The sequence below is a fragment of the Saccopteryx leptura genome, chromosome 6, assembly GCF_036850995.1.
Source record: "Saccopteryx leptura isolate mSacLep1 chromosome 6, mSacLep1_pri_phased_curated, whole genome shotgun sequence".
Classification (NCBI taxonomy): domain Eukaryota; kingdom Metazoa; phylum Chordata; class Mammalia; order Chiroptera; family Emballonuridae; genus Saccopteryx; species Saccopteryx leptura.
Window position 1 is genome coordinate 10,880,262 of NC_089508.1, and position 10,557 is coordinate 10,890,818.

General features: G+C 57.5%; 1 protein-coding gene across 3 annotated transcripts in view; it reads left to right on the plus strand.

Moving 5' to 3' along the window:
- Nucleotides 1–10,115, plus strand: part of PRIMA1 (proline rich membrane anchor 1) — a 56,655-nt gene extending 46,540 nt beyond the window's left edge. For all 3 annotated transcript variants that reach the window (XM_066343311.1, XM_066343312.1, XM_066343313.1), the window contains exon 5: nucleotides 7,254–10,115. In XM_066343311.1, the coding sequence (XP_066199408.1) occupies nucleotides 7,254–7,356 (103 nt within the window). In that variant the 3' untranslated portion in view covers nucleotides 7,357–10,115. The remainder of the gene's footprint in view (nucleotides 1–7,253) is intronic.
- The last annotated feature ends 442 nt before the right edge of the window (nucleotides 10,116–10,557 follow it).

Here is a 10,557-nt window from a genome sequence, read left to right on the forward strand (position 1 = left end):
TTTTCCCATGGGTTCCATTGTACAGAGGAGGAAACTGAGATTCGAAGGTGTTAAGGGAACCGCCCAGGGCGGCACAACCAGGGAGCAGCAATGCCAAAGCCAGCCCTGACCACAGCTCCGTGTCACTGTTACTGATAAGTTCCCCTCTGGGCTGACAACAGACCTCGCTCTCCCTCTGTGCCCTTCCTCGGGGGTACCCAGAAAAGGGGTGTGGTGGTGTGTGTCTGTGCCTTTTGAAGCCAGGGAAACAGATGGACAGGAAAGCCCCAGAACCCTGTAATTCAGGGACAGACCAAGCTGGGAAGTCAAGGTGGATGTGCTGGAATCTCCCCGGGGACGGGCAGCCCAATTGCTCGTGTGTTGTGGGTGCTACTGTGTGTGTTGTGGGTGCTGCTGTGTGTGTTGTGGGTGCTGCTGTGTGTGTTGTGGGTGCTGCTGTGTGTGCAGACTCTGTCGGTGCAGAGACAGGTAAGACCCAGGCTGTGCTCCCAGCTGCTCACCTGAGTGCAGGGAGGTGGGGGTGGGTATGTGAAGGACTGTTAGGAGGCAGGTGGCCGTGAGGCTGCAGGCAGGTGGCCGTGAGGTTGCAGGAGGTCCCTGCAGCCTGGTGTGGGTGCCCGGAGTAGTCAGTTAACCCTGACCCGGATGAGACCACGTTTGAGCTGAGGGTCTGCTGCCAAGGGATGAGAATTTTAAGAAGCAGAGTAGGGGAGGCACTCTTGGCCAAGACACACATGTGAGCAAAAGGCCAGGGCAGCAGAAAGCCGCCATGACATGGGATACAAGGCAGGAGGGAGCCATAAGTGGACAGAGATGGTGGTCCCGTAGGCTGAGCAGCCTGCCTGGACTTGGGGGCTACTGGGAGCTACTGGAGGGTTTTGAGGAAGAGTGTGCAAGATCCCCCCCACCGGGGCGCTGCCAGGGAGTGGGGCACTGGTGCCCACAAGGAGCCCTCCCACGCCCTTCCCCTCAGAGATGGGCAGCACCGTTATAATAAAGCTCGGGCTCTTTCAGAAGACACACAGGGTCACTTCTGCCTCCCTCTCTGCCCCAAACTTCTGAAGAAACAAGCTGCTTCAATGGGCGGAGGGTAAGGGCAACATCCATATCTGACTGGCAGTGCCAGCCAGCTGTGGCACGCTGGGCTGGGCTTCAGCAGGGCTGGGGGTCTCCCAGGAAGGCATTTGGGAATGCCACCTTGGCCTCTGCTCAGAACAGCTGGAGGGGCTTCCTATCTGCCCTTCCACAGGCTCCAGGGTCTTGGTTTCAGGGACGGTCAGTGGCCTGGAAAGACAGAACTCACCCCAGGTGGCTCAGCGGATCCTTCCCAGGGGCGTGGGCGGGGCTCCCTCCAGGGTGTGGGCGGGGCTCCCTCCAGGGTGTGGGCGGGGCTCCCTCCAGGGTGTGGGCGGGGCTTGCGTATCCAGGGAGCAGTCCTGGACCAGCAGCAGTGGAAGCTGTTAACAGGCAGAACTGAGAGGCTCCCAAGAGAGGCCGCCTGGGCACAAGCTGTGGTTGGAACTGCCAGAGATGCAGCCCCAAAACAGGAAAGGTGGGGCGGAAGTGCCCGCCCCTCTCAGTCTCCTGAGGGTGACTCCCATTGGCAGACCCGCCACACAGGGGATCCCAGGAGGTGCAGCTGTAGACGTCAGCATCCAGGGGCACAGGTTGGATGGCATGGTAAATGGAGACTGCATCACAGTCCCTTTTCTGCCCCAACATCGTGATCTGTGTCCCCCACTGGGCAAGACCTGAGGACCGGGGAATAAGACCCAGCCCCCTGCCCAAGGTCCTCATAATCCATAATTCAATGACATGGGGCTCTGCTTGCCCTCAAATGGAGGCAGAAGTGGAGGCTGGCACTCCCAGAACCTGTCTGGAGGGAGGCAGGATCCCCTGGGAGAGGCAGAGGAGGGGGCAGAAGTTACGTTACACCTGGAGGAGGCGAGCAGTGACCCCCTGCTCCCCGGCTGACCGCTGCTGGGGGCTGTCTGTCTGCATTTCTCCCCCGGGCAAATAGAGGATTTCTTGCTCACGGACAATTCTTTTTGGTTAATAATTTATCAAAACTTGCCTTTTCTCTCAGGAAACAAAAACACTTCATGTCACTATAAAAACTGTTAGAGGGAAAATTCTGTGATAACCCTGCTTAAAAAAAAAAGCTCACAGCCTGGAGTTCAGCTCCAGAGAGGCACTGAGAGATCTCTGTGAATGGCCCCGACAGCCTGCGGGAGCCAGGTTTCTGAGAGGATGGGTCTGGACTCGGCTGGGCTAGGGAAGTGATTCTGGAGATGACAGCTTGGCTTGGCATCTGGGGTGGGACCAGGGAGCCACAGGCCTCTGCAAGAACTGGAGGAGATGGAGGAGCAGATGGAGAAGGAGCACCTAGTGCCCTCACTGGGCACTGACCTTGGCAGAGGGGGCTCTGAGCAGCGCTTCCTGCACACACGCAAACTTACCTTGTTATTCAACAACCGTTCCCAAAGTCCCAGCTCTGTGCTGGGTGACAGGGTGCTCAGGGGCCTCCCAGAAGAGGGCACTCACCTGGACCTGGGCCCCGAGAGGTTTCTTGGAAGGAGGTGGTTGTTGACCAGGCCAGGGGCAGAGAAAGGGCATTGCTCACAGGGGGTCTAGCGCATGCAATGCCCCCAAGTTCCCTGCCAACTACCCCAAACTCCACAGTGGGCATTTCAATGGCCTTGTTGCTAGGAGCTGTGAATGACTTCTTTATCCACAGCTGCAGGAGGGTCAGTCCTCAGAGCCCTTGGGCGTCTGTGCCCTCGGTCCCCTAGCCAGGCCTCCTCCGCACCCCTAGGTCTGACATGCACATGTCATCAGACAGCCCGGACGTGTTGAAAGAACCCAGGCCTGGGAGTCCAGGTCCTCGAGTTCCGTCCCTGTCCCAGCCCTGCTCAGTGCTGCCCTCCTGGGGCCTACTTCCCTTCTCTTTAAAATGAGGGTCCTCCCTGACTCTGTCCAGCTCCCCGAGTCTTTGTTTCCCGGCCTGAGATGGCAGGATGACCACTGCCACCTGCCACTAGGTCGGTCTACTGCTCAGCCCCGTAAATGCCAACCGAAATGCGTGGCCGGGTCTAGTGCCAGGGCTCTGCTTGGCACAGAGACTTCGGTGCAGGCCTTGAGGTACAGACCCTACCCTGAAGCCATATATCCCCTGAGGGTGACAGAGATGGTGGTGTTAATCAGACACCCCACTCCTGTCCGTGTATTTCAACTACAATGGGGGGGAGGGGAGTAGCTGAAGGGAAAACCCAGGCTTGTGAGCAGAGACCATGGAAGAACCTCTGGTCCGGGGCAGATGTGAACCCCAAACAATCAATAACAGCGAGAGTCGGAGCTCCAAGGTACAGGGTGCCCCCTGCCCGGGTAGGAGGGCCAGACCTCGGACTCCGACCACGAGCACCTAGGACACTAGAGGGCAAGGCCACAGCCACACCCTTCACGCAGAGAAGAGCCCTGTGTTGTGGAGAGATGACACCCACCCCTTCCGGCCCCCTCCCTTGACCCACCCGCACACCCCAGGAACCGACCCTTCACCTTGTGCCATTGATCTAGGCCCATTCAGCCGCTTGACAGTCATTTCCTTCTAATTCACAAGGTATTGACTGCAAGGCCGATAAAGGCTGCACAATAGTCTGGCCGATCCTGCAGACAGTTAATTGCAGACAACAGACAAGCGAGCTCGGGTGCACGTGCCCGGGATGCCTGAGCACGCGCATTATCGCAGGGCGCTGGTGCTCATTGGGTTTCCGTGGTTGAGCCGCTTCTGGTGGAACGGGCACTCTGGAATGCCCAAGTCTGTTTGGTGTTACCTTGGAACCCTTGACTGGCCCAGGGCTGCGCAGTGAGCCAGTGCTGGTCCACAGATACTGACTGGGCGCCTACTGTGTGCTGGGGACTAGTCCAGGTGCCGGAGGTAGAGATAAATGAAACTGAGTCCCTGCCCAGCCCCCAGCACACCCCGCCCCCACCCATAGAGGACGTAGATCTCACACACACACACACACACACACACACACACACACACACCACACATACACCCCAGCAATTAATAAATGAGTGCTATGAAGGGGATGAGGGACCCAGAGTAATGGGAGAGAGCAAACGGGGGGTGGGGGTAAGAGGGGTTGCTCGGCCCACCCACGAGTCAGGAGTGCTATGCGTGACTCTTGAGGAGGCTTTATGGCTAGGGAGTGAGGTGACGGCTTTGTCCACCCATTAACACCCTTTAATGTAACATAGCCTCCGTGGGGTGGGGTGGGGTGGGTGCAGGAGACAAGACCGAGCCAGGCAGGCAGGCCTCCCTTCTAACCCTCAGAGCTGGTTTTTGCCTCCAGCTTCCCCAGCAGAGCTGCAGGCTGAGGGAGGGACCGGTCACATTGATGTCAGCAGGTCCCAAGAGAGGCGCCGGGGTCCTGGCCCCGCTGTCTGTGCTGGCGGAGGCCGCTTCTGCAGAGGCGTGTGCGGCCGCTGTGCGATCAGCACTCAAAGCCACCACGGGGAGTGCCTGCTGCTTGTCAGGCCCTGGGCCACGGGAAAGGGGGAGAACCCCAGGTGGCCAAGGAAAACCTCACCGCCCTTTCTCTTGGTTTCAGGAACCATGCCGTGTAGGGAGCCGGTAGGGGCCATCCCGGCCTGCACCAGCAGAAATGCCTTTCTTTGGTTTATTGGGACCAGCCACAGGCTGGCTCCTGGTAGCACAGAGCCAGGCTGGGTCTCGCAAGTCTCTGTAGCATTTCCGGAGCCCCACAGGGGGCACATTAGGTAGGAAGTCTGTGCCAACAGGCGCAACCACCCACTGACCTTTCCAGCCCTGAGAGCTAACAGATACTTACAGAGCACTTCCTATAGGCCAGGAACTCTATGTGCTTAACATACACTAACATGTTTAATCCTCCCAACAAGCCTATGAAATGGACACCATCACTGTGTCCATTTTATGGACCAGGAAACGGAGGCATGAAGAGGTCAGATGGCTTGCCCATGGAAGGACACTGGGGGTTTTGAGGTAGAGCCTTCCGCTGTAGGGATAAGTCCAGCATCCGCTGAGCTCCAGAGTCCCAGAAAGACTCCAGGAGTGGGTCAGGCAGCAGCTCAGGGAGCAGAGTGGTGGAGGCTGAGCTCCGGTGGAGGTGGGCAGCAGGCCAAGTCCACTCTCAGGAGGGCCCTGGGCAGCCCCCTGTCTCCTCGTCAAGCTCAGGCACCGGAATGCCCCCATGGGGGGCTGGGTGGAGCCCCCGTCCAGACCCGGGTCATCCTTTCCAGGCTGGGACCTGGCTGAGCCATTGAGGAGGGTGCCTCCAAGCGCTGTCCCCGGTGTCCCTCCAGACGGGCTGGCCTCCCGCCAGGCCCTCGGAGCCACCATTCTCCCCAAGGCCCCCAGAATGCAAAAGGGTGTCCAGCCTGCAGCTGACTTCAGAAGCTCCCCTCTTCTCCCGGCAGAAATAATCCTGCTGGTTCTCCACCCTCGTCTATAAATGGCGGGGACCCTGCGCCCCAGGCTTTGCCTGTTTGTAAGGGAGTTGCAGACCCCGTTCCTTACCCACCCTCCCAGGCCCTTAGGCCTCACCTCCCCCCACCAGGACCTGAGGCCGACTTCTCAGACCCAGCTCACGACTGAATAGTTATTGGGGAGAAAAGCGTGTGGGTTTGGGCCCAGAGATGTTTGCCAGTCAGTGTGGCCTGGAATCCTGATTTTGATGCCCATTACCCCCTCGTATACTGATGATAAATTTAGGAATCTCACTTAAGTGGCCTCATGGTGGTGGCAGCATGGGATCTTACTGTAGGAAAACGTACCTGTCCATTTTTCCAGACCATGCAAACTGACTGAGTCACAAGTCCAGCCCACCTGTCCAAGACAGCTGCTTGAGGCCCCTCAAAGGGGTGGTAGGATGGGAGGAAGGGTGAAGGGGACAGAGGGGGACAGGCCTAGGGGCAGAGATTGGCTCAGACTGTCATTTCCGTGAGCCCGTCACCAACAAGGCAACTCTTCTGAGCCCTGCCAACCTGCGGAAACATCCAGAGAACGTCTGTGAGCATCTAGCTACATGAATGGGGTCCTCGGACCCCAGCGCGTGGGAGGTGCTAGGTTAAAGCAAAATGAGACGGGCTTCTTGGAGGCCTCTGAGAGTTTCTGGGAGCCTCCGGGCGGAGGGGAAAGAGCCCTCCCCAAGCTGATTGGGCCGCAGAGACCTTCGGGATGGAGGGAGGGCGTGCCCGCCGGGAAAACTGATTCAACAGGATTTCTAGACCAGGACTTGGTAATAGTGGGTGGTGGTACAAGCCCAACCAGAAACCAGCTAGGGGACCTTGGGCAAGTCCCAGCTCTCCTGAAGCCTCAGTTTCCCCATGAAATGAAACTCAACTCCAGGCCTTGCTTCTTCAGGGGACCACTGTGAAGGGGGACGAGGCTGAAAGTGCTTTGAACAAAGCATTACGTGCCATGTGCATCTCACGCTTCCAGAAGAAGCTGCCGTGGCCGGCCAGGTGCCTAGGCTGAGTGCACTGAGTTCCTTTGTGTGCTCTATGAGCTGATTCTGCTGCCAGAGAAAAGGACGCGTGGATAGATTTGATCTTGGGGTGCTATCTGAGCAGGCCTGAGAACCCTGCCCCTTGGTAACACCTCCCACACCCTCTCCCTGACCTGATTCACGTAGGGCTTTATCCTATAGCATCAAACTGTCACCAAGTATTAGTCCTCCTCACGCCGGGTTTGGGGAGACACTGGGGACCTTTGAGAAGGCAGAAACAATCATTCCCTGGGTTTTCAACAAGGACCATGAGCATTTAATTTAGACAACTCACAACATAGCCTAGTTCAGGCTCAGCCCCAACATTACTGGGGACACAGGTGTCTGAGCTACAGCCCTGTGGGCCTCAGAACCACTCCAGAGACAGCAGTGTGGTGGCATGGGATTGGCTAAATAGCGTCTGTGGCCTAGGTCGGGAAGTTGTAGCCACTCAGACCTGGGGCTGGGGCCAGCACCCTCCTGAGCCACTCAAGAGAAGAGATGAGAACCAAACCAGAACTGAACTGTGAATCCAGAACTTCAGTGAGGGAGCAAGAGCCTTCTCAAAGCCTCCCCCCTCCTCCCCCAAAGCCCAGCGGTCCAAAGATACTAAGCCAGAGCCCGGTGGGCTCACTGGGCGGGCATGATACAACCCCAGGCACTGCTAACTAACAGATGTTCCTCCGCCTCCTTCGCCTCCCCTGCCCCTCCACCCCCTCCCAGGAAACCCCTGAGGAAGGAGGAGAATGGCACCAGCGTCGCTGAGTATCCCATGACGTCCTCGCAGAGCAACAAAGGTGTGGACGTGAACAGCGCCGTGGTGTGAGTCTGAGGCCCTGGATCCGCTGGCCAGGGGGCGCCTTGGTGGCACTAGTGGACACGGGCTGACACTGGGTTTGTCCAGGACTTCATTGCCTTGCTGGCCTCCAGCCTCTTGCAGGAGAAACCATTCTCTTCCCAGCATGCCCCTGGGCAGGGGCCACGCAGACCCCAGGCTGAGCCGGGCTCACCTGCATGCGGCCCCCGGGGCAATAGCACCACCCGAGGCTCTCTGCATCTCTCGTCTTGTGTTCAATCCGTGTCTCCCAGCTACTGTAAAAGCACGCGCTCTGTCGAAGGCAGAGGGTCTGTCTGCCGATGGGGGCAGGGGCCGCCTTTAGCCAAAAGAAAGGCAACCCAGGGCCACAGCCCTGCCAGGAAACCTCTCCTCCCCACCCAGGAAGCCCGCCTGCTGCTCCCTTGACCACGCCCTTCCCAACAGAAGCCATCGACACAGCCATGATGTCCCCTTTCTAAGGTGCTTCCCACACATCTGTCTGTCGCCCCATCTGCGGTAGTCTTCAGTCTTCAGGGACGGTCTTCTCTTTCCTGTCCCCACCGACACCCTGGGCCCCTGGGTCCTGCCTGACTCCTGACCCCCTGCCGAGGAGCCTGCGAGGTCCCCTCCGGACTGAGCACACTAAGGGGCTCGTTTACACTCCGGGGTAGCAGCTGCCCTTCCAGGGGCAGAACGACTCCCTGTCCCTGAGGCCATAGGGCCAGGAAGGACAGAGGCCATGGCGCCTGCTCTCAGAAGCATCCCCTCACCCGACCTTCATAGAAACTGACACATCCGAGTGAGCCAGGCCCTGTCTTCATCCGGCAGAGGCTGCCGCTGTGCCACACCCACCGCGGGCACTCCGGGCTGACGCGCCCCTGCAGCCTGACGGGGCTCGGGCCCCCCCTGTGAGCCCCGAGGCGCCCCCCCCCCCCCCCCGTCCAGAAGGAGGCGGCGCTCCCCCCCCCCCCCCCCGCACTCCCTTGAGCGCCGCTTTCCAAGGTCTTAGGTTCTAAAAGTGCTGAGCCCTCCAGAGCGGTCGGTGGAGGAAGGGCAGGGAAGGGGACAACAGGAGAGGGACCCTCCAGGCCTGTTGCCCAGTAGGCCACCCACCGACCTGTGGGCACATCACTAGGCCATGCCCTGTGACTTTGCATCCCCTGGTGGATTGGGGGAACGTCCCTGACCCCATGGTTCCTCACCACCCACGTGCTTTCTAGGAACGAACCACACCCGTGAGATGGTTCCACTCTCTGGCCAGGTAAGAACTTAGCTGGGTGGACCGGGTCTGCCTCTCAAACCACCAGTGTGGTTCTGTGGAGGGTTTGGGGCCGCAGGTGAGACTTGACATCCAGGCGAGACAGAGGCTGAAAGCCAGTCCCCATCTGAGCTGAACCCTGACAGCTCCATGGGCCCAGAGCCCTGTGCCCTGAGCTTTCCGTGCAGTCTTTCAGCGAGCAGAGGGGCGATGGGGCGTTTGCTGTGACCTGACCCTGGACCCTGTGAGCAGGCACTGACGGAGGACAGGCCCCGGCACGCCCTCCCAGAAAGGGCTTCTTCTTTTCAGTTTTCCTTCCATGTGAGGACTTGTTTGAGGTTTGGACCTGGGTTTTGCTTTTCCTGTACACCTCAGCATGGCCCAGTGCCCCTGTGGCCCCCATTCCTGCCCCAGCCTGATGAGTACACGTCACCCTGAGCTCAGAAGGGACAGACGGTCCTGGCTAAGGGGTCGTAGCATGCAGGGCAGCCAGCCTGGAGGGGGGTCGAGGGGGTAGGCACAGCCCACCTTTTCACAAGCCCACACCTGTCCCACTCTCCCCGACCTTGGCTTAAACCTAAGAGGCCCAGGTGTTGCAATTATCCTAATGCATCATTCCCTGGGGACTCAGCCGGGGCTCTGTAAAAAGCTGACCTTTGAGAGTAAATTCCCCCAAAGTGGGTTTGCTACGTTTCTTCTCACCCAGTCATTGGAAACCAAGAGAAAAGCTTTTTTTTTTTTTTATTCCAAAAAGATTTGCTTGAGACCCACCCTCCACCTCCCCACCCCCAACCCAAGAACCAGCCATTCAGAAGGTAGCTCTCATGGGTCTTCTAGCCTAGGCGACAGAAGCGTCCATAAAATGGAGCCAACCTGGTATTGGAGCTTAGAACTCCTACGTGAGGATCGTATCTGCAGCCAACGACCGACCGAGCCTCGGCCTAGTCTGAGCTCGGAGGCCGAGAACAAAATGCACATTCCCTCTCTACATTGTCTCAGATATTTTTCAACCGTGTCTCCTCATTGAGCCCAATTTTAGAATGGCCTAGAGGATCTCCCAGAGTTTTCAGATGTTCCTTAGAAGCTTCTAAAGCAAGTTTTGGAAGAAAGCCTAATAGCTGTAAAAATATAAACATATATATTAGATATAGTTATATATATATATATTTAAAGAGATATCGATATATATACACAAAATTACTGTACTCTCTGAACCTGTGCAAAGTGTGATTTAAACAGCCCAGGCAGTGCGTGATACCTAAGTGCATGAATGTAAATATTTGAGATCTGCCTTCCTAACCATGTGCCAGATGGACACCAGAAGCCGGCTCCTGTCCTAGGAGTTCTGCCTCAGTGGACGGGTCTGTGCCGATCTGGCCACCAAGGAGCCAATGACATCGATTCTGTGCTGACACTTTGCACACGAAGCGGGACCAGCAGCGGTGGGAAGTGGGCTGTATGCTACTTAACATGGAAGAAAGCACCATGCCTTTTTTATTTTCAATAAAAATACGCTGATAAAGATGGCTGCAGTTGTGTGTGGCAGGGGCTTGGCTCTGGGCGGGGATGGGAAGGGACAAACAGGCTGAGTGGGGTGCGGGGTGTGATCCTACCCAAGGACCTGCTGGGAACTCAGGGCCGGATTGGTACGTTGCTTGCCTCATTTCTGTAATGGTTTTATCTAATACCCCAAAGCCAGCATCTATGGGGAGCCTAAGGTTCCAATCCTGTCCTTTATGCCCCCACCCAGCCACCTTGATCCTTGACTTAACTGAGAAGAGGGTGACCAGTCATCCCAGTTTGTCTGGAACTGGGAGGTTTTCCCAAAATGTGGGACTTTCGGGATTAAAACTGGCAAAGGGCCAGGCATCCACTTTCTCCTCCCACGGCCGCGAGGGAAATGTTTGTAGGACCGTTGAATTAATTAGTTGTTACACATTCAATACTGTACA